General features: G+C 40.5%; 1 protein-coding gene and 1 non-coding gene across 4 annotated transcripts in view; both read right to left on the reverse strand.

The window, feature by feature from the left end:
- Positions 1-24,223, reverse strand: part of LOC123599582 (SPHK1 interactor, AKAP domain containing) — a 161,883-nt gene that overhangs the window by 101,896 nt on the left and 35,764 nt on the right. For all 3 annotated transcript variants that reach the window (XM_045481572.1, XM_045481573.1, XM_045481574.1), the window contains exon 2: positions 22,183-22,288. In XM_045481572.1, coding sequence (XP_045337528.1) covers positions 22,183-22,288 — 106 coding nt within the window. The remainder of the gene's footprint in view (positions 1-22,182; positions 22,289-24,223) is intronic.
- On the reverse strand, positions 3,458-3,583 carry LOC123600262. The gene has a single exon (XR_006713621.1). It is a non-coding gene; the product is annotated as a U6atac minor spliceosomal RNA (small nuclear RNA).

The following is a 24,223-nucleotide window of genomic DNA, read 5'->3' on the forward strand; positions in this document are numbered from 1 at the left end:
CCAAACAATTCAATTTCTAATGTGTCTTAACATTGCCCAAACATTCCACGAGATTTTTTCCAACTTACTTAAGATTTCCAGTGCTCTGCTGGTGCCCTCTACTTTATTAGGGTGCATGTCTGCTAATATTTGACTACTACCTTCACTTAAGCAATATAACAGATTTAATCAGTTTGGTTAATGCCACAAAAATAGAATGGCACTTCGATTACATTTTATTTGTATAACAAAGGATTGTCTTATGCTATAAAGATAAAAATACATTAATTTTTGTCTCAGTTGTGAGTTAGCCAAATATAATTCTGACACATTTTTCCATAACACGTCTTGTTTTCACCAAGAAATGTTATTTGCTTTAAAATCTTCCCACTCGATGTTTATTATCATCTAGAGATGACAGATTTCCATCATTCTTTTCTAGAACAGCACAAAAAGACATACTATGGATAAGTAGGTATTTGAATGATGAACTTGGGCTATGACTGTGGACTAAAGTTAGCAACACAGCTTTTCAGTTCTCTTACGGATTTTACCTGAACTGTGGTTCTCAAAGTGTGGGCTGGCCTACCAAGGGAACCCTGAAATCTTCCAGAGAGGCCCGCAAACAATTTCCATAATAACAGGAAGACATTACTTGTCCATTTCACTCTCACAGTCTCTTAAATCCTCTGTGGAGTCCTCCAGGGCCCATGTGCGGTGTCACAGCAAGACCGGCCATGGGCCGAAGCTAATGGCAGGGTCTAGGTGCCTTCTGCCAAGTTAGACGTTAAGGAGATGTGCTAAAAATGTAAAATGACATCACTCTTTTCACTAAAAGAGGTGTTTCTTTTGAAACCAATTTAACTTTACATAAAATTTCATATTAATTCCTGTGTTGCTGATTATAGCCATTTTTTTGGATAAAGATGTGGTATGTTTATGTATATATGTATATATATGCACATATACAATCATCAAAAAGAATGAAACCTTGCCATTTGCAATGACATGGATAAAGCTAGAGAGTATAATGCTAAGTGAAATAAGCCAGAGAAAGACAAATACCATATAATTTCATTCCTATGTGGAATGTAATCATATGTGGAATTTAAGAAACAAAACAAAAGGGTAAAGGGGAAAAAGAGAGAAAGCAAGAAAGAGACTCTTAATTATAGATAACAAACAGATGGTTACCAGAGAGAGCAGAGATGGATGAGGGGATGGGTTAAACAGGTGATAGGGATTAAGCAGTGAACTTGTGATGAGCACCAGGTGATGTATGGCAGTGTTAAATCACTATACTCTACACCTGAAAGTCCTATTACACTGTACCTTAACTGGAACTTCCATAAAAACGTGTAAAAAGATGCATGTTGACATTTAATGTGTTTATTGTTGCTTTAAAATATTTTAAGGGGCGCCTGGGTGGCGCAGTCGGTTAAGCGTCCGACTTCAGCCAGGTCACGATCTCGCGGTCCGTGAGTTCGAGCCCCGCGTCAGGCTCTGGGCTGATGGCTCAGAGCCTGGAGCCTGTTTCCGATTCTGTGTCTCCCTCTCTCTCTGCCCCTCCCCCGTTCATGCTCTGTCTCTCTCTGTCCCAAAAACAAATAAACGCTGAAAAAAAAAATTTTTTTTTAAAAATAAAAAAAAAAATATTTTAAAATAGGACCTGTCATTTTGAAATAAATAAATAAGTAATCCCCCCAATTTTCTTAGCTTTAATTGGTAATTTGAAAAAAGGAAAACGTCAGAAAGCAAAATCCCTGTAAACAAAAGCTTTGTGAGGTCCCCAACACTTTTTTTTAGAGCGCAAGGGTATTTTGAGCCCCACCCTTCTCCCAAATTGAGAACCACGGATCTAGATTAACTTTATTTAAAGTAGAAAACGTCTCTTGCTCCAGCCCCCTCCTCACTGCCATTCACTTTTACTTCCATCACGGGACGGAGCTGAAGAGCACCTCTATGAGTGGGTCTGAGTTGACATCCTAGCTTAGCCATTGGTGGCAGAATGACCTCGGGCAGTTGACTTCAATTCTGAGTTTCAGCTTCCACACCTGTGGGTGGGGAAAATAATACCCACTGGGTGGGATCACGAGTACTCGGGGAGAGGACGGCTGTCACACATTGTGGCGCGCAGACGGAAGGTTATCCTCTCAGTAGTGCTTTTCGTTGTTACTATTTGAAGCGCACTACAAAGGGAAATCGTACATTGCATGCCTTAACTTAAAATTAGTGGATTGAAACCACTTCAGATCTGGGAAGACAAATTCTCTTTAGCAAATGTTCTAATCTAAGGTGTGGTTTTAGTTCTGCATTTTGCAGTATTAATAGGTACAGCTACTATTTTTTATATGCTTAGAATGTGCTAGAAAATGTGCTAAAGTTTTCTTTTTTTAACCTTTTAATTTAATCCTTATTGCAATGCTACAAGGTACGAGTTAAAGATAAGGATCTTCACAGAAATTGTTATTTTGAGGGTGAAGGACCTAGAGGCTCAGAGATATTTGAGTTTCTTCCCCAAGTTGCTCAGAGCCTCCTGGCTTTTGATTTGGTTTTAAAGACACCAAGGCCTGTGAATGAAATCATTTAATTATGCTGCCTTCCTTAACCATACAGAGTGACTCTAATTTGGGGTATGTCTCTCAAAAGTTACGTGCGTCCATTTTTCGTGTGAATGTAACTACACCCTCTTATGGACTTCCATTTTAAAGCTCTTTTCCATGAATGAAACTCTCAGGTGACATTTTTCTTCGAGGAGAAGAAACATTTTATGATGTAAATTATAACAGTTAAATTAATCCACTTGGCCTGTATTATCAGTATTTTAATTTTTCTTTTTTTTTTCAATATATGAAATTTATTGTCAAATTGGTTTCCATACAACACCCAGTGCTCATCCCAAAAGGTACCCTCCTCAATACCCATCACCTACCCTCTCCTCCCTCCCACCCCCCATCAACCCTTGGTTTGTTCTCAGTTTTTAAGAGTCTCTTATGCTTTGGCTCTCTCCCACTCTAACCTCTTTTTTTTTTTCCTTCCCCTCCCCCATGGGTTTCTGTTAAGTTTCTCAGGATCCACATAAGAGTGAAAACATATGGTATCTGTCTTTCTCTGTATGGCTTATTTCACTTAGTATCACACTCTCCAGTTCCATCCACGTTGCTACAAAGGGCCATATTTCATTCTTTCTCATTGCCACATAGTACTCCATTGTGTACATAAACCACAATTTCTTTATCCATTCATCAGTTGATGGACATTTAGGCTCTTTCCATAATTTGGCTATTGTTGAGAGTGATGCTATAAACATTGGGGTACAAGTGCCCTTATGCATCAGTACTCCTGTGTCCCTTGGGTAAATTCCTAGCAGTGCTATTGCTGGGTCATAGGGTAGGTCTATTTTTAATTTTCCGAGGAACCTCCACACTGTTTTCCAGAGTGGCTGCACCAATTTGCATTCCCACCAACAGTGCAAGAGGAAAAACGTTGGTTAGATGCCATGAAGTAGGTGGCACTGCCTTAACCGTATGCGTGTTGTCAGGCCCGAGGGCCTCTTCCATCCTTGTCAAGGGGAGTGCTAACCTTCTCTCCTTTCATACAACACAGTATTTTAATTTTTCAAAGGAAAGCATACTTTTACATCTATTTGTGTTAACGCTGAAAGAAATCCCTATTGTCAGCTTCTACTGCCCCTTGCCTGTGCTCTTTAAAATGTGGAACACCCATCAGTAAATCAGAGCCTTTGTTCACTCCGCACCATAACAATGTTAGAGATTTAAAAATGGAAGCATCAAATAAACATACCAGTTAATAATACTTCGCAGTGTAGTTTAATAAGTGCTCTGACTACCATCACTTCGAAGCCATTTCAAAGCTCACTCCTCAAAAAAGCAGCCACTGGACCTCTTCTACTTTCTGGATATTCAGAGCACAAGGCGTTAGGGTTGCAACAACATAGGTCAAGAAAAGAAAGCAACTGTTACTTATTCTTGTCCAAGGTCAGCCTTAGGAAGAGGACAGAGATCAGACACAAATCACTTGAGTCTTTCAGAAAGGTGGTGGCTGGATTGGCATGGTTTCCTGGTGAAACACTGAGAGGCAGAGATGGAGACATCCAAAGGCATCAGCCTGACGCTTTCCACTGCGAGATCCCCATGGCTGTGATAGATGCTGTCTCATGATGGGGCAGATGTTGACGAGAGCTGGCTAACCTGTTAGATTTCTCCTGCATTTAACTTCTCCAACAGAAAAATGAGCCCAGAAAGATCAATCTGTCAAGTCTTCTACTTTAAGGGTGTTTGTACCTATTTTTAAAATAAATAATAACTGAAAATATGCAAAGACCTTATTCTGTCCTATCCCGGGAGTGAAGAAAGTCAACAGCTCTTTGGACCTGCTTACTCAGTGGAAAATGCTAGAAAGACTTCCCCTTTGGTTATTCCATATCCCTTGGACACTGAGTGTCTTCTCTATGGTAGAGAAAATGGAAGAAGAAAGAAGTGAGATTTAAAATGAAACCTAAATCTTTCAATGCCTTCGAAGAAATATTTTGAAGAGAGTTTTGTTTTTTTTTTTTTTTTTTCAACGTTTATTTATTTTTGGGACAGAGAGAGACAGAGCATGAACGGGGGAGGGGCAGAGAGAGAGGGAGACACAGAATCGGAAACAGGCTCCAGGCTCTGAGCCATCAGCCCAGAGCCTGATGCGGGGCTCGAACTCACGGACCGCGAGATCGTGACCTGGCTGAAGTCGGTCGCTTAACCGACTGCGCCACCCAGGCGCCCCAAGAGAGTTTTGTTTAATGAGAGTACTCATTCACTATATAAACTTAAAATCTGAATTTTATTCATAATTAAAGAAATAGCTCACCTGATAATGTTAATGATTAAAACAAAGTTTCCCCATCTATTTCGTTAATAGACATAATTAATATCTATAGTATTGAATTATTGACAAAATAATTCTATATTTATTGAGAATGCCCTGGGGTAAGGCCCTAATATATATTATCTGAATTAAACCACTAGACATACAAGGTAGGATTTAAGAGGCCATATATGTAATGTGCTTAAAACAGTACTTGGCCCATAGCAAATTCCCAATAAACATTAGCTATAATAAAACACATATTTTCTCTTTTCCTCGGCTTAGAGGGGTCAATAATTTGCCTAGCTAGAGAACTACGATTTGAGCCAGGCTCTCTGACCCCAAAGTCCTCATTAGTCAGTGCTCTACTGCAAGTTGGTAAAATTACGTACTTTCTTGTTCTTATTCTACTGAATCCTGGTCTATACATTTATTCACCTCTCTTTCAGTGACCTCATCTGGGTGGTAAGGAGGTTCAAATCTCACTTCTGAGCCCCCTGTCTGTGTGGTCAAATCACCCACTAGCTCCCAGACTCAGTTTTTGTAAACAATTAACTCATGCGATCTGAAGGCCTCTTCTGTATTGAACAGCATGTAACTCTTCCCTCCTCCTCCTGTTTCCCTCTCCCTGCCTCCTTCTCCCCCAAATATATGAAGAGCCAAATAAACAATAAAAATTCAGCCTCCAATAAACCACTTAGCATCATAGGTTAGGCAATTTTAACCTGTGAAGAGCTAGATTTGGGTTTAATGGTTTAGTCAAACCATGAGAGACAGAGGTATGCCAGAAGGAAAAATACGTACTTGAAAATGGAATAATTTTGAAGCTTTATGAATATAATCTCCCTGCTGAGAGAGTCACTTGTTGAGGGGGGAAAGAGAAAAACTCATCAGGTTCCTCCATGGCTCATTTATTTAATCTGCTATTTTTAGTTGCCGATTTACTTATTTCAGAAGAAGATCTACTAATGAATGTGCTGTGTGTTCACAACCTTGAAATAATAATGGCACGTTTTCTCTTAAAATTGCCTCAGTGTCCTCAACAATGAAGAATGATCCTTCTGCATTATTTTTACACTTATTTCTTTATATATATAGAGAGATCCAAGTTACAGAAACTGAGTTTTGATATGGAAGGAGGAGGGAGAAATAAACTCTTAGTAACCCACACATGGCTACCCAATGCCTTCAATTATTTATTTATTTATTTATTTATTTATTTATTTATTTATTTCCAAAAGTAATTTAGATTGGAGAAAGCAGTAGCTTATGGTTGGTTAGTCCCAGAGGTCTAGACACAGAACTGGAATTGTGTGCCATCTTACTGAGCAAACTTGGACAAGCCATTTAACTGCTGTGGGACTGAGTTTCATCTATTATGTGAGGACAACTAGAGCCCCTTCTGAAGGTCCTTCCAAGGTTCAAATAAGAAAATGTTTGTTGAGGGCTAATCTCTTCACAGAGTAGGCAACTGATACATCACAGTTATTGTTAAAAAAATGCAGTACAATTTAATTTTTTTTAATGTTTATTCATTATTGAGAGACAGAAAGTGGTGGGTGGTGGGCAGAAAGAGAAGGAGATACAGAATCTGAAGCAGACTCCAGGCTCTGAGCTGTCAGCACAGAGCCCGATGTGGGGTTTGAACCCACGAACTGTGAGACCATGACCTGAGCCGAAGTTGGATGCTTAACCCGACTGAGCCACTCAAATGCCCCAAGTACGAATTAGACAATGTTTTCTATTGGAACACTGTTTCTGGATCTTTGAATATTTGCCAATTTTTCATTAGTCATTCTATATGATACATCATTCTTGTTTCCCTCCTAGGTCTCTAATCTCTATTAATATTCGGTCAGCAAAGGTTCACTGAACTCTTTAGATGGTTGACACTTGGAATATCATAATGAGCAAAAATGGTCTGTGCCCTTTTGGAAATTAAACTATAATAGGGGAGGATAAGCATTCACAGGACTGTGATAAAGAAAGTGGGCGCTTTGATCAATGGCAATCCAGGGCAGGTATCACCCTGGAGGAGTGGGAGCTTCTATCTGGGGAAGGCCTGGCAGGAAACTATGCACCTGACCAGAGTTTGAAAGATACTTCTGAGCGGTCTGGGGATGCTGGGGGAGGCGTGGGAGGGTGGGGAAGAAAGGTCTCTTTTTCTGAATAGCTTTTCCTCCTCTGATAACCTCACTTGGAATAGTCCCTCTAGTTCTGACCTCAGGGTGTTCCTCTTTCCTCCTTCTTGAGTCATTTTCCTCGGAGAGCTCACTAACTCTTGGGGCATTAATTACCACCCAGAGGGATGCCACAATGGTCCACAGCTTAAGCTTTGACCTTTCTCTGGAGCTTGGCTTCTCACTTTTCTGTTAGTTATTATTCTTAGATCTCCTGCTGTCACCATAAAACTCTTGGTGTCTAAACCCAAACCCCCGCCTTTCCCAATTCCAGTCCCTATAAGAAACCTGACTCCCTAACTCTCCTGTTTGCAGTTGATGGCAGAACAATTCTCCTAGCTGCCCTGGCTTGGAACATCTATGCCATCTGGCATTTACTTCTTTGTCTCTTGTCTCATGTTCTGCTAATCATTTTTTCTTTAATTCTCTTCACATGTGTCTGCATACCATGGACTAATCTAGTCTCTGAGTAATCCAATAGTGAATTACCCAGAATTGACCTCCATATTTATGGAACTTAAAATATGGCATGGGAGCCAAATAGTAAATAATGGAGCACCGAAATTCACATTAGTTACAAGTTGTGGTGGGTAGTATGGAGAAATTCAACATGGCGAATTGACAGAGCGTAAAGGGGGGTGGGGATGATACTTGAGAACGGCAGGTAGGGGAGGCTGGGGTCCTAACAATTCATGTTGTAATTGTCTGCTTCTTCTATCCCCCTCACTCCCTCACCCTCTGCTTCTCAAATCTACCCAGCTCACTGAAACCACAACGAAGGATAAGAATGTAAGCTTTCGAGACAGACCTGGTTGCAGTTTCCAATCTTTCCACCAGTTAACTGTGCAGCCCAAGGCAAGTCACTTATCCTCAGTGAGACTCAGTTTTGCCATCCACAGGATGAAGTAAACGTTGCCACTCACAATGAGGGATTTTTAATAGACATTAGGAATAGTAAATGTGCCCAGCATCTGGTTATTTGAGGTGTTCACAAAAAGGTTTCCGTCAGCAAATTGCTGATGTTACGTAATTCTATTCCAAGACCTTAAACCTCAATTGATTAATTGAGCCAGGATATATTAGCGTTTTACCATCTATCAGACCTATCAGACACTGGGCTAGGCCCTGAGACATAGTAAAGAAGGAAACTATTTGCTGACAGTGAGCCCAAAATTTTATGGGCTCGTTGCCAAACGATGGCCTAGCATCCAAGACAGAACCTAACTCAGCTCCTACCTGTTAATCATTTCAGGAATCATTTCATGCAGCTCCGATGTTTAAGATCCTCGTTTACTAAAGAGCACAGTCTTGATGATGCACATGGTTTCCCTCATATCTTTTCATCTGCCCCTTGAATTTTTTTTTTAACAATGTTCTTTCCCGACTGTCAAGAACTAATTGAATCCAGGCTCCATTAAGAACTAATTGCATCCAGGCTCCCCTTCCCATAGCAAGTATTTCTCTCTTCTGGTGAGATCTCTATAATGAAAGCAATATTCCTATCTCAGAGTCTGGAATGTGCGTGCGTGTCTTTTCCTTCCTTTTATGATACAGGTGTAGGAGTATCTTATTCAATTTATCTTCCACATGTATCTCTTGACATACAGTTGGTCCTGCGCACCTGTTTGTTTTTTGGCACCAAATTTTTTTTGGTATTTGGTGTAATAGAGATTTATACTTTTCTTTTCCAATGACTGTGTTTCAGAAAGATTACTTGTGAGTGATTTATTCAATAGGAAGAAAATTTAAAAGTTATATCTAGGCACGTAATGATATTTATATTTCTGCAAGGCTTTTATTTCTCTCAAGGTTTTATGCCAAGGTAATGAAGAATTTTTAATTTTTTTAATGTTTATTTATTTTGAGAGAGGGAGAGTGGGCAGGGGAAGGGCAGAGAGAGACAGAGACACAGAATCCGAAGAAGGCTCCAGGTTCTGTGCTGGCAGCACAGAGCCCAACGCAGGGCTCAAACTCACGAGCCATGAGATCATGACCTGAGCCGAAGTCGGACACTCAACCCACTGAGCCACCCAGGTGCCCCGGAAGGTAACAAGAATTATAAATTTGAGCAAGATCTGCATTTTGTAGTCCTATACTATCAAAATATTATCAAATTTCATTTTCTGGTCATTTTAACTGTAAAGATGTAAAGCAGCACCAAACCTTTTAAGGAGGAAATTTTTACACGCAAAATGCTGTATTTGCCTAATGCATGAGTGGTGATTAATGAGGGAAGGCTCCTTAAAATTAACTGAATAATGTCAACATAAAAAAAGACTCATCTTTCTTCAAAACACAGATTTATCAACCCCTCCAAACAAGTAGACTCAGAGAATTTAAGAGTGCTGGAATAGTAGGACATCAATGCTTTCAGCTGTCTGCAGGCTGGACAGCGCCTGGGGTGGACATTCCAGGCCCAGCACCCCTGGCCCTCTGCTTACTCAAGGGTTTTAAACAAATACCATTTTTAAAATAGCATGTCACAGTATGAAAAACACTGTCCAAAGAAACCATTCTTTCAAATGTGACATACAGTTTTCATGAAAGAAAGAAAAAGCAAGACCTATAAAATAAAGGGAGCAAAGGAAGCCCATTGGAAGAGCCATGGGCATCATGTAGAGAAGAATCTCCAGGCTCCCACTGCTGTTCTAGACTCTTTCTAAGAAACCTAATTAAATGTTTCTTGCACAAGAAGACTTTAATGTGAATAGGTCAATCAGATTTGCACAGTAAGTGAGAGATGGCAAACATGATTAGGATGAAGGTAGCTACTCAGAGAAGCTGTCACCTATGTGCTCTGCAGTATAATCAATGGCATCTCTACTGCAGATAACATTTTCTTCATAGAGATATCACGGTCCTATAAGATTCACCCTTTTGGGGGGCGCCTGGTGGCTCAGTCGGTTACGTGTCCGACTGTGCCTCAGGTCATGGTCCTCTGGCTTGTGAGTTTGAGCCCCGTATCAGGCTCTGTGCTGCGAGCTCAGAGCCTGGAACTTGCTTCAGATTCTGTGTCTCCCTCTCTCTCTGCCCCTCCCCTGCTTGCACTCTGTCTCTGTCTCTCTCTCTCAAACAAACATTACAAAATTTTTTAAAAAATAAAAATAAAAAAGGATTCACCCTTTTTTTGTGTAAAGTTCTCTGAGTTTTAAAAAACACACATAACTGTGTAACCACCATCCCAATCAAGATGTAGAACAACTGTTCAACTCCTTCACTCTCCCCAAATTCCCTTTTGCTCCTTTTAGTCGAATGCCTCCTAAGTCCTGGCCCCTGGCAGCCACTGATGTGATTTCTATCCCTAAAATGTTGCCTTTTCTAGAATGTCATGTATGTGGAATCATTTAGCATGTAGCCTTTTGTGACCCGTTCCTTTCACTTGGCATAATTAATGTGTTTGGGATCCATCCATGTTGTTGTGTGTTCAGCACTTCTTTTATTATGGAGTGGTGTTCCATTGTATGGATGCGTGCAGATTTCTATTCGTTTTTAAATTTTTTTTTAAATGTTTGTTTACTTTTGAGAGAGGGAGAGACAGAGGTGCGAGTGGGGGAGGGGCAGAGAGAGAGGGAGACACAGAATCGGAAGCAGGCTCCAGGCTCTGAGCTGTCAGCACGGAGCTCGACAAGGGGCTTGAACTCATGAACCGTGAGATCATGACCTGAGCCCAAGTCGGATGCTTAACCGACTGAGCCCCCGAGGCGCCCCACATTCAGATTCAAAACACACACACACACACATTTACCCACTGAAGAACATTTGGGTTGGTTCTAGTTTTTGGTAAATACAAATAAGGCTGCTACAAACATAGGCCTACTGGTTTGTCACACTTTAAGGTTTTCTTTTGCTTGGGAGAGATGGATAGGTGGGTGGTCGCTTTGTAAGAAACTGATAAACTGGTTTCCACGGTGGATTTGCCACTTTCCATTCCCACCAGCAAGGTATGAGAGTCCACGTTGCCGCGTATCCTGAGCAGTACCCGGTGTTGTCAGTTTCGCTTCAAACTCATTTTGGACCTTCTACTAGGTTCATAGTGGTATTTCGTCGTGGCTTATCTTCCCTTTAATTTGTAAAGATATGGGATATTTGTTCCTTTTTAAGATTCTTCTAAAATGAAACTCTTCACTTGGATTCTACGCTGGTGAAGACCTTATTCATAAAACCGTAAAGCATGAATTGGACTATACCGGATGCTAACTTCGATTGCCGTCTCAAAGAGGAGGACAATGCCATCCACAGCAAGTGTCCATTTGCTCACTCATTCATTCAGCAACTACTTGTTGAACACCTGCTGGCTTGGAGGTATTTTTTTTTTTCATCTTGTTTTGTAATTTAAATATAATTTGTTCCTCACAAGATGCTTTTATCCCATGGGAAAGGCAATTAGAAGTATATAGACATGGGAGTTCAGGAGGTGATGACATAATACATATTTATTAAGCTCCCCTGGGGTATGGGCGTAGATCCTTCAACATTTACATCTCTCCATCTCTCTCTGTTCGCTATTTACGTGAAGGGTATAGTACAGTGACCTGAAATGTGACATTATATTAGTATTTGTCTCTCTCTGTCTGATTTAGTCACTTAGCATCATACTCTCATGGAGGTCCGTCCACGTTGTGAATGGCAAGATTTCATCCTTTTCTACAGCTAAGGAGTATTCCATTGTGTATATACACAGCATCTTCTTTACCCATCCGTCCATCCGCTGATGGACACTTACGTCGTTTCCATATCTTGGCTGTTGTAAATAATGCTGCAAAGAACACAGAAGGAGAACACTTGCTGTTTTCACTAGGAGCTGCTTAACTAACTGGGCATTCGGTGGTGAACGAGACAAGAATAAAGACAAAACAGACACAATCTTGTTCTCATTCTGTTGGGGAAGGGCAGACCGTAATCAAATAAATTTTATAGACAGAGAAAGAAATGCAGGGACACAATGAAAACTACTGTGAGGATAAATAAAGCCAGAGAAAGGGATCAAGAAGTAAGGGACGCTAGTTTGGAAAGTATTTTCTGGCAGGCCTCTCTGAGGGTGACAGTGGGCCGAGATCTGAATGAAATGAGGCGCCAGCCACATATCCTTCTGGGGGAAGAGCATCCCAGGCAGAGAACATCGGCAAAAACAAAGGCTCAAGGCAGGAGTTTGCTCGTTGTACTCAAAGAACAGCAGAGAGACCATAACGGCCGTGCAGAGTAAGTAGCAAGAAAAGTGAAGAGAAAAACGTTTTGCTTTTTCACTGACAAGAAATCCAGTGCTGAGCTTGGCCACACATTCTGTAATGTCTTGAAGCACTCTAAGATTCCACAGAAGTGTTTCATTATATTTTTGGAATGTTTAGTCACTGGTTTAGTAGCGTTTAAGTCTAACACACACACACACACACACACACGCACACACACACAAGGTCAGAAAATTTTGTGTAAGTTTACACATGTAATTTCAAGTTATTTAATCTGTGCTTTAGCACACTTTCTGAGAATTCTGTAATTTTTTGTTTTCCACTCTGGGAAATAATGCCTTTCCATTATTTCACAGGGAAACCATAATGTTATTTCAAGCACACTGAAATCCCAGGAAGAAACAATATACAAACTGGATGTAAAGCTTCTGTGAAAGAAACAAAAATACTAGCATAAAAAACTCAGTTGGTTCAGTCTTCCTTTACTGAAGGTTTAATTAAATGATAAGATAACATTTTCCTTTTAACGATGATTCTAGTGGCTGGCTGCCTGAGTTCATGTCTGTTTAGTGTCTTATGACAAAACAAGAAAATGTTTCCAAAGGATGTTTTCCTGTTCGTTGGACACATTTTGTAATATGATTACTGTTTGGTTAGGTGTGACGCATTCTTGCATGGATTCCATTGACACCTGTTACAATTCGGAAGTCTCGTAATTGATTATGTGAAAGAAAATTCCAAAGTGAAGTAAACATTGCTAACGGTGTCATTTCAAAGTAGGGTGGGGAGGACACGGAGTACAAAGTAGGCCGATGCCCATCTCCTGTTTCAATTCTGGGAACGCCGTGAACGTCCAACTTTTGTCAGTCGCAACTGTACGACCTCCTGAAATACATCCTTCTACTTTGGACTGAAATAGAGATAATGAAACACCTGCTGGCTACATGGCCAATCCTGCCTCAGTCAGTTTGGCTTTGTCAGCACCAATCATAATTCCTTCAAAACAAGTTATGCAATCTGGTGCCTTTTGTCTTTAATAAGCCCGTACGCCCCTCTTGCAATTCCGAGTGCTCTCTTAATTTCAGTCCAGTCTGTGTCTAAGGCCCCAAATAAATGCTTCTGGTTGCTTGACAGCCTCTTCTTCTCGGTCGACAATTATTTTGAAAGTATCGGAAAATAAGGGAGCTTTTTAAGGTCCGGGAACAAAACAATCCTCCATTACAGAGGAGGAAAGTGCCTAGAAAGAACCAGATCAGAGGCATAGTTGGTTGGGAAGGCTGGGAAGAAAATGGTAAGCAAGGGATCTGCAACTCGTTCTCTGTCTTTATGGTGGAGGGGGCGGGAAGGATTACCTCCAGATAAGAAAGAAGGCAACGTTGTCATAAATATACTAAGGACTGGCCTCCAGAAACACTGTGTTTTCATAGCAGCATGGTCCTTACCTATGTAAGGCTTTTAGCAATGGGTACCTGGCCTAACTAAACTTGCTTCTGATAAATAAACATGGAATATACTGATTTATGGAACATCCGTCTCTGATAAGTGTCACGCATAGATGAAACTATCTGAGTATAAAATGGAGATTTTTCTTGAACAAAAAGGCTCTCTTATCTGAAATTCGTGTCCCCGCGTGTGGAATTTAGAGACCCTGTGTATTGACCTTGGCCACAGTGCATCCTAATGCGGCAAGAAACAAATGACACAGAGCCTCAGGAACAGTTTCGGACATCTTCCTGCTTTTCTTGGGCCACACAATTACTTGTATCCTGGAAACCACACTGTATCTCAATGCAGTCACAGAATGGGATAAGAGCACAGAAGACCATTCGGAAATATCAAACCATTCTTGTTTCCTTTTGCCACATCACACAGATGTCAGCTGGCTGAAGAATGCTTTGAAAGTTGATCAGAGCTTTTTCTGCATGAAAGTGATAACCGAGTTTGAGTCTCAAGTATAAAACGCAAGAGTTACAGAAACAGATATACTCAGGAAATGCAAATATAGTATAATTTATGAATGGTCAGCAATGTTTTAAACCGAATAAAATGAGACATATAAATAGAGAACAGCTGATTGCTATTTAATTGCTATTTAGAAGCAGTATAATGCTGTAATGTTGATATGATCTGTGAGGGGAACGTGATTTTTAATGTTAGGAGAAGCAAAATACAAGAACAACAAGTATGCCAGAAAACATAAGATACGCATCAAAGGTTACCATTCATTTGGGATTATTTTGTGTAGGTTTGCAAAGCGTGGATCGTGCAAAATTTGCCATTGGTCAAAGAGACAGTGGATTCAGTGGCCACGTGTTCCTTGACAGTTGTTGCATGCCTTTGGCCTTTGGCAATTATAAGAAAGGGAAAACTGCCATTTCTTGACTCTTCTCCTATTTGAGAGAAGCTATTGGAAGCATCTACCTTTTAATATGTAAGCTGATGGCCATGTAATTTGCTAAGGGAGACACCCGCTTCTTGGATGCTCTCCCTCCTGTAGAGTATGAGCCCTTATGTGAGTCTTTCAGGGTGGGTCTAACTTTCAAAAGGTGGGGGGCTCCTTGTCAGGGATTCATGAACCAAAAGGCCTCCTCAGAGGGCTGTTCCAATTTATCTGAGTCATATCCTTCCTTCCTGCTCTGACACCGCCAGAAGTGACAGTGGGCACTTCAATCAGAAGGGCAAACCTGATAAGATACAGGAAAGGTGGAAGCTGTTAGGGCTGATGGCGAATGCAGTGTCTACTCCAGACTCCAAAATCAAGAGGATGGCTTAGATGGGAGACTGACAGGAAAAGAGAGCAAGCCTTAAGGCTTGAGTGGTAGGGAGGAAGGGTGGCGGGTCTTTTAAACACCCAAATATAGAAAGGAAAAACATTTTGAATGACAGATTAGATATTTTTTAAAACTTTAGATCCCTTGCATTTTTGTAGACAGATATTTAATACGTAATGTACAGGTTTGGGGGAAATTGCAAGAATCGGGAAAAAAAAAAATCACTTCCCTGGTTCCCATCGCATAGCATCATCCCCAACTCCACAAAATGTTCTAAGCTATTTTAGGGTTTCAGAGTCCTACTTTTTGCTCGGAAAAAAGAGAGAAAAGAAAAGACATTGCAAGATCCTTCCAGGCGTTCTTCACACATAACAGAAAGGATGCTCAAGGAACCTAGCGGAAGAGGACAGAGTAAGACTAGCATGTTGGAATCGTAAGCACTGTGGGACCATTGCCGGAGGGCAGAGAGAGGTGGTGTGGAGTCCTGAATAGAAGTCTTCAAACATACTGATTTTGGAATAGGAAGCTGAATCACCTTCAAACTGCAAAATAAGCCATAATTGATAGTTTTGAACAAAGTCTCCCACATAGGATTACTGAACTGACATTTTCCAATGACATGTTTTTGCTGAAGGCAGAGGAAATTAGTGCCACCAGGGCCCTCATTATCTGCATTCTGGCCTCAGTGCAACCATGGCCTCGGAGATGTCAATGTACTCAGAAGTTTCCTTAGGTGTTTAGTGAAATGACTCCCCGAGGGAATTTTGTGGCTGGCTCTGTAGATGGAACTGGCTGAATCTGAATGCGTGGACGTCTTCTGCTACTTTGTCTCCAAGCTCTTCTTCCCAGTGACCTCAATGATATCACAGCTCACGGATGTTCCTGCTTAAACAGACAGCGTTCACGGTTCTGTTTAACTCTCACTCCTGACCTTGATTTCCCCACGTGTCTCTCCTCCCACTGTCTGTGTGCAGGTTCCTCTCCTCTCCCTGCCCCACACCCTGGGACACATCACCTGTGCTCCTTCTGGCATCCTAGATTCCTGTCTCCCTTTGCTCTAAGGAATTCTTTTTAGAACTATGAAATCCTAAAGCTTTCTTCAAACATCACTTTTAGTAGCACAATTCTGCATTTATTTTCTTAAAAACCTCCTTATTTCTTCAATGCCTCTGATTACTCTTGCAGAATGGTGACAAAACAGGACACCTAGGCCATGTGACAAAATTTAGACCATTCTGGTCTAGAGAGCTGGGTCTGGAGACCATTGCCAGGCTGCATGATGAGAAGAGAGTATTTATAAAGCTGTGAGTGCTGTATACTCCAGGGCAAAAAGCCTAGTATCTTCCTTCTGCAGAAAGGTGAGCACACCCAATTATGCTGATTTTGTTTTGAATCTTATTTGCATATTTACATTTTTAAAGCCCTTCCTTCCTGTAAGAAATCAGCTTCTAGAAGCACAGCATATTATAGCTGTTTTCTGTCATGCACTTCCTGGAAATACTACTGGGGCTTTTGGCCCAGAGCAAGACAATCCTGACCAATAAAAGTGTCTTTGGAGATACAGATCAGATTCTGAAAAAGCCTCCCAATTTGTAAGTCTGCGCCTGCACACATTAATTGAATTGCTTTCGTTAATTACATGTCATCAAACTGAGATGAGCTTAGATGAAAGTGTATTTTACAGAATAAGATGAAGTTGCCAGGGACATCCATTCCGACAATTCTTCGGAGGTTTCTATGCTACTGTTGACAACAAATTAAAGTCAGCTTCAAGGAGGCCTGTCATGGCAAAGAATGCTCTTGAAGCTTCAAAGAGATGATCAGATATCCTGTGAAGATCAAACTCTACCTTTGGGAACCTGAAATGTTTTCAGTCTGTAGCCTTGGGTTAGTCTAGGTTTAGTGTGGATTTAATTAACATGACATAAAAAGGGAAGGAACTTGGGGTGTCGATTTCTCCCCAACAATTCTTTCGCCACATGGATCCTATACAACAGGGTTGATTCCACTATAGCCCAAGGAGCAAATCTTCAGTCCAGGAAGTGAAGTGAGGATTGAAAATGTCCAGCTACTGCGGAAATGTGACATTGAGTGTAATGCTTTCAAAGTAGAAGAAAACCCAGCAGAAATTACGTAACAGGGGGACCATGGATACTACCTCAGGTTGGTTTTAAAATTCTATTTAAATAATTTTTCCCTTGTGGAAAGACTGTTTATTTGGAATCAACTAATACAGATTGAGCGTCAACTTTGTGTGCCAAGAACTTACACAAACCTTTTTGCATATAAACGTCATACCAACCCCAGGACATCTGAGTCAGGGAAGTTATGTCACTGGCCTAAGATCACACAGTAAAAGGGAAATCTGGAATCTGACTCAGATGTTTAGATTCTAAGTCCAGCTTTGTTACTTGGGATCCTACTTGCCTTCTAGAGAAAGCGGATATTTATTTATTATAAAAACAACATAAAAGCGTTTCACTTAGTGTCTGCTAGATATAAAAGGATAACATTTATAATCACTTAGCTCACTTAATGGAAATCCCTATGATTCAGTCTAACAGTGATGATTGTATTTGTCTTATAAGAAGGATTGGTCCTATGAGAACGGGGAACATCAGGCAAGATCTATGTGAGGTAAGATTCAAGAGGTACTACAGAGGGCTCTATTATTCACTTTCCACCAGCTACTCTTTCTCTCCCATTTTGTTCCTTCAATATTTTGAAATTCCATCCTTTTATTTATTTTTTTAAATATTCATCTATTTTTGAGAGAGAGAGAGAGAACAAGCCAGGGAGGGGCATAGAGAGAGAAGGAGACACAGAATCTGAAGCAGGCTCCAGGCTCGGAGCTGTCGGCACAGAGCCTGACGTGCGGGCTTGAACTCATGAGCCGTGAGATCATGACCTGAGCGGAAGTTGGATGCTTAACTGACTGAGCCACCCAGGTGCCCCGAAATTCCATCATTTTCGATGCATTATTTTGGAGTATCACACTGCATACATTAAAACTTTCCCAGTGTTTGGAGCTCAGTAAATTATGGTGACATAGAGGCTATCTCACATTCCAACTTGGATGATCGGTAGTGTCTGCTTGGAGCTTCAAGATGGGTAGAATTCTGAAGTCAAGTCCAGGTTCAATAGGCTTGATTCCCAGGGCCAGTTAAAGGCGGGGGCAATCGCACTGGTTTAGCTGTAGCAGTAGCTAAGTAAAAACAGATTTTATTTGTTACAACTATATTAACCTACACAATGACTAATACTTCGGTGAGAATTTATCTGATACCTTTCCTAGTATTTAGAGGAAGGGGAAAAAAAGAGAAAGGATCATTCCGAAGCTCAAGCTGGGATAACCATGTAACTTATTGCGCACGGGGCACTTCTGAGAACAAAACGGGGTCTATTAATGCAAGGATAATATATGAAAACCATGACTGGGTGGTATGATCATCTTAGCTCTGGTGCAAGGCAATCCCTTAAGGATTCCCTCCTTCAAATAAGTCCACCAAAGTCATTTTCTTTTCTGATGCTATGGCTTTTTCCACAGCTGTGGCCTCCAGTAACTGTATTTCCCCAACAGCAAAGAGGAATGGAAGCATCTGCATGTGGGCAGGATTCCTGCAACCCTTAGGGATTTCATGAGACACTCAGGAGAGAGACTCAGTCCTTTTGCAAGTTTTCAGAAGCTGATTATCCAACTAATGCATTATCTTCTGGACCCTTGTTTTCTGTCTTCCACCAGTTAATTTAGCAATATTTCAGTTCTGATAAGAAGGTCTGATGGGGAAGAAGATGAGGCTGTCACATAAAATCAGTTTGGGGAATTACCAACAGATTTCAATGATCCACGGTATTCTTATTGAAGGTTGATTGACTGAACAGTGGTGATTCAGCTGGACAGCCTTGCTATTTCTATGATAAAGCTCTGCTTGTATTTTCTGTCTCTTTGAACATACATTATATGTGCATTTACAGTCTCAATTACCTAGACCCATTGCCTGTGATTAACAAGCTTTTTTCCCCCCAGATTGATCAATGATCACTTAAATTGGCTTGCAGTGATATACAATAAAATAAAGGCATGAAATCATTCAATATTCAATGTCTTTTTATTGAGGGCCTACGTGCTAGATGTAAAAAGAAAACAACAGTGAGCTACTCTTTGAGGGGGAAGTGGAACGACTAGAGCCTACAAGGCATACACCATGTGGCATATTCACGGCTACTTCAACTGCCTTTAAATGCAATTATTGTGTAAATGGAAGAGAGTATTTAAAATGAAAGGAATGGACCACAACATTAGAAAAATATATTCCGGGACGCAAAGGGGTTGACTTCTCCTGCATTCATTTGTAGCAACCCTTCCTAAATAAATTTGCTTGGCTCTTCTCTGCGCTCATTCAAATCTCAGCCGTATTTCAAAGTCTAAACTAAGATCTGATTCGCTTTCTGGACGTTATGGTCTGCTGCAGGTCAAAGGTCTGTCTCTGCTTTTTGCTATAAACTGTGTAGACATCCTACATAATTATTTAACTGGTGAATTACTTAGTTTGATTTTTTCAACTGAGAAACCAATATTGTCTCCCACACTAGACCATGACTATGTATCTATTCTTGTATCTCTCCCTAAGATCTAACGGAATTTTGAATGTATTTACATTGGACCATATGAAATTGCCTATAATTGATCATTTTTCATCTGTAATAAAGGAAATTTCATACGGTTCAACTTACTAATAGTTCTAGAAGTGGTGGTGGTGTGAGTAGGATTATATTTAAAACTTTAAATTCTTGGGGAGCTTGGGTGGCTCAGTCGGTTAAGCATCCAACTCTCGATTTTGGCTCAGGTCATGATCTCACAGGTGTGAGATCGAGCCCTGTGTCAGGCTCTGTGCTGACAGTGTGGAGCCTGCTTGGGATTCTCTCTCTCTGTCTCTCTCTCTTTCTCTCTCTCTCTGTCTCCCCACTGCTTGCAACCTCTTTCCCTCTCAAAAATAAACATTTAAAAAAACCTTTAAATTCTATTTGTATATATACATTTATATTACATGTATACGTATAAATATATAATAAATGATTGAGTTTGGATTTTAATTTCTTGAACAGATATTCAGCCCCGAAATGCTCTATTCAGTACCTTCCAGACACGATTTATAAAAAATGAATACGACCGCCTCTATCTCCAGAAAACAAACGTAGCTGACATAACAGATCACAAGGTACCAACTCTCTCAGCATGGTCATGTATATATAAAATTTTTTTCTGGCATCACATACTTACTGAAAAATTTCCTGTAGGATAATATTACTCATAAACACTCTTTATTTTGAGTGCTTACCATATGCCAGACACCGTTCTAAACATTTCATGTCTATTAATTCACTTGTGCTCAGCTGTCACCTTCTTTTTTTCTGATGAGCAAATTGAGGCATGAAGAGGTCAGGTAATTTGCTCACGATAACACAACTAGTAATGACTGAACTGGGTGTCAAATTCAGGCAGTCTTCTTTCAATCCTTAATTTAAATACCATGTGGGCTCTAATCAATAGAAATAGAGTTATTTAAAAATGAGAATAAGGGGCGCCTGGGTGGCTTGGTCTGTTAAGCGTCCGACTTCGGCTCAGGTCATGATCTCACGGTCCGTGAGTTCGAGCCCCATGTCGGGCTCTGTGCTGACAGCTCAGAGCCTGGAGCCTGTTTCAGATTCTGTGTCTCCCTCTCTCTCTGCCCCTCCCCTGTTCATGCTCTGTCTCTCTCTCAAAAATAAATAAACGTTAAAAAAAATTAAAAAAAAAATGAGAATAAATGAAAAATGATTTAGCCTTGTGAAATGTATAGCATCTGGTGAAGATTATAATTTGGAGTTACAGAGTTGAATAGAACATACCCAGGGCTTGAAGACCTCTTAGAAGAAACTCAAAATCATTTTGAATTATAGTGTCTCAGTTTTCTGCATTAAAATGGAAATTTATAGCACTGACTCTTCTATGAGAATTGTATGAGAAAGAATAATAGATCATATAACACATGGTAATTAGAGCCTTGAACTAATGAGACCAGTTTATTTTTATATCTGGTTATGAATGTATGCGTGAAAATACTTTTGTAAAATTATGTTTAATGCTACTTTTCTATCATCAACTTATGTTCTCTAACACAGATATGTGTCATTTTCTTTGTTACTTAGAACAATACAAACACCACACAAGCAGAGAATAAATAAGGCTGCTTAACTGGGTATAGTAATCAATAAATTAATATACATATATGCATACATAATTTGGAGTATGTGTGCATAAATAATATATATCTATACAATATGTTTAGTAATAGAATTTGTCTTGAATTATTCCTATAAGTATTTTTTACAATTTAACTTTTTTTTTGAGAGAGAGAGACAGAATGAGCAATGGCAGGCAGAGAGAGAGGGACAGAGAGAATCTTAAGCAGGCTCCAGGCCCCACCACCAGCACTGACCCTGATGTGGGGCTTGATCTCGGCCCCTGAGATCATGACCTGAGCTGAAATCAAGAGTCAGACACAAATGACTGAGCCACCAGATGCCCCAATAATTTAAGTTTTTAAAAAAACAATTAATGAAGTAATCCAGTGTGACACCCTCTAAGTCTGGATGAGAAGAAACACATACATTCTCCTTTGGAATTCTGCATCACATAGTGACAAAAGCTTTAGGTGGGAAATTGGGCATTTCCAAACTTAAGTTTCCAGGCCTTAAGTTGGATTGGCTGGAAAAAGAAGTAGATGAATTTATGTTATTCAAATGACAACTTTCAGCAAATGCGCTTAAAGCGAGATTTGTTTATGAGTTCTGGAGTCTGTATTCTAGGAAATGCATTTCTGTTTCTCCTCATAACATAAGCCAAGCGCACCCTTCTCTTTGAGAAGATAGCAGCCAGGAATGTTTCTTAGATACAGACTTAAGTGCTCCATATAATAGGTGGGGCACTGCAGGCTTAGAATTTTCGAGTCGTACTTTTCTGAACTGTTTGAGTTTTCTGGTCTTCTTCACCCATTACATTTTTAGCAGCATTAGAGGTTACCCAGGCAAGCAAACTGTGGGCCATTCCGTTGTTCGTTTTTGCTGTTTTGCTCTGCTTTAGAAGATGTACCTGGAGAGTCAAACTACACTAGCGTTCAAGTTCAATCCAGGAGACAGAGCCGCGCTAGGCAAGGTTACCTTCTTACACGCTGTGATGGAGCTCCCCAGGCCGCCTCTCCAGCCGCCGCTGGTGCTGCCCTGCTGTGGTGCGCAGACCTCGTACATCAGTGGGGACTCCAAGTTGCTGTTTGTGCCCCCAAAACACAAAAGAGAACACATCCCAGTGAGTCTCCTCCATACTCAGAACAGAAGACACACAACGTGGTTTAACAAAAATCATCTTTCGGGCGGCGCTCAGCACTGCAAATCCTGCTGACCCCGACACTGCTTTGCTGGCTTCCCTCCCCCAGTTGGAGCCGCTGCGAACTATTCCCTTGGGAACAGGAACCTGCAACCCAGTGACTCCCAGCGCCCAGATGGACACAGTGCATCTGCCTGACTTCTAGCACCGTTAGCTTTTCTTGAGCAAGCAGTTTTAGACCCCAGGTAATGCTTTTGAAATGCCACGTTATTTCTGCCCAGAATTCAAAGTTTATAATTTCAATCAGGAGGCAGGGCAGGACCATGCAAAGAATGTGGGCTTTAGAAAATGCACATCATGGGGCACCTGGGTGGCTCAGTCAGTGAAGCGTCCGACTTCAGCTCGGGTCATGATCTCACAGTCCGTGAGTTCGAGCCCCGCGTTGGGCTCTGTGCTGACAGCTCGGGGCCTGGAGCCTGCTTCGGATTCTGTGTCTCCCTCTCTCTCTGCCCCTCCCCTGCTTGCACTGTCTTTCTCTTTCTCGCTTTCAAAAATAAATAAACATTAAAAAAAAAAAAAAGAAAATGCACCTCATCTCTTTGTATCTCTGGGGTTTGGGGCATTATCTTAACTTCTTTGCCTCCAAAGTTGTAGACTTCTCTTCCTTCCCCTTATGTCTGGTTGAAATTATTACCAATCTTGGTTTTCATGATACTCTGGAAGATTTTGGATTCAACCTAATTTAAATACAGAAAGTCCTCTGGATCTTAAGGATTTCTAAAATATGAAAATATGGGATTTAAAAAACGTATGGATATCTGAAGTGTATGCATTTTATTTTTGTTGTTCTTGACCACATAGAATATGTACAATTCATCATAAACATTTTTTTTGGAATATGATCTAATAATTATTTATGCAATTATCAGGCCAACATTTAAAAATTTTCTCTTAAAAGAAGCACCAAATAGAAGATCAGTTAAACAATGTATTTCTAACTAATATATAATCCTCATGTTTTAAGTGCTAAATTAGTCAATTTTCATTACATTGCAATTAAACATAAGTCAAAAATACATAAGTATAGTCTATTAGCATTTCCACTAAATTACTATGAATGGATTTTTTTTTTAATGACTGTTGATGATGTACACAATGGATCACAGGTTTAGGTAAAACTTACACAGAATAATTCAAGTAAAATCTGTTTTATAGTTGCCATCTTGAGGACTAGAATGAACTTAATTTAAATGAAAGGATAGCACTCATATTATCTTTGCTTCACTGGGAAAAGGCAATGGAAGGAAGAAAGGAGTGTGGTACTAGGCTCTAGATCCTTAGGGACTCTGCTGCTTAGCATATCTGGGTCTGTCCCTTCACTTACAAATGAACATTGGGAGTGAAATCTCCAGTCCTTTCCAGCTCTGGAAATCACTTGTAAAATATGGAGAGCCGAAGCTTTCAGCCCTATTTTTACAGATTTCTCAGAATGGGACCTATAACTTTTTGGCTGTCACTTAAGGGTGACTGTACCTGAAAGTTAGCTGCAGATCTCCCTCTGAATGCTTTCCTGGCCATAGGAATTACCCAAATGCCAAAAGTTTATCATTGTTAGGTTCCAAAACCACTTATATGTGGAAGGTAAGCCCGTGGACCAAGCTAATTTTGATCTGCAACAGCTCATGAGTCAAGGAAATCACATTTTCCAATGTTAGGACATCTCCCATTTCTCTTTACAGGGTTAACAGCCTAGGAGTATGGAGGCAACAGGCTGAGAAGTAAAGATGACACAGATTGAATACAAAACAGGGTAGAAAAAGGGCTTCAACAATCTCTGATTGCTCTAGAGGGGGATGACATCAAACTTATGGAGAGTTA

This window comes from Leopardus geoffroyi, chromosome C1 (genome assembly GCF_018350155.1).
Source record: "Leopardus geoffroyi isolate Oge1 chromosome C1, O.geoffroyi_Oge1_pat1.0, whole genome shotgun sequence".
Lineage (NCBI taxonomy): Eukaryota > Metazoa > Chordata > Mammalia > Carnivora > Felidae > Leopardus > Leopardus geoffroyi.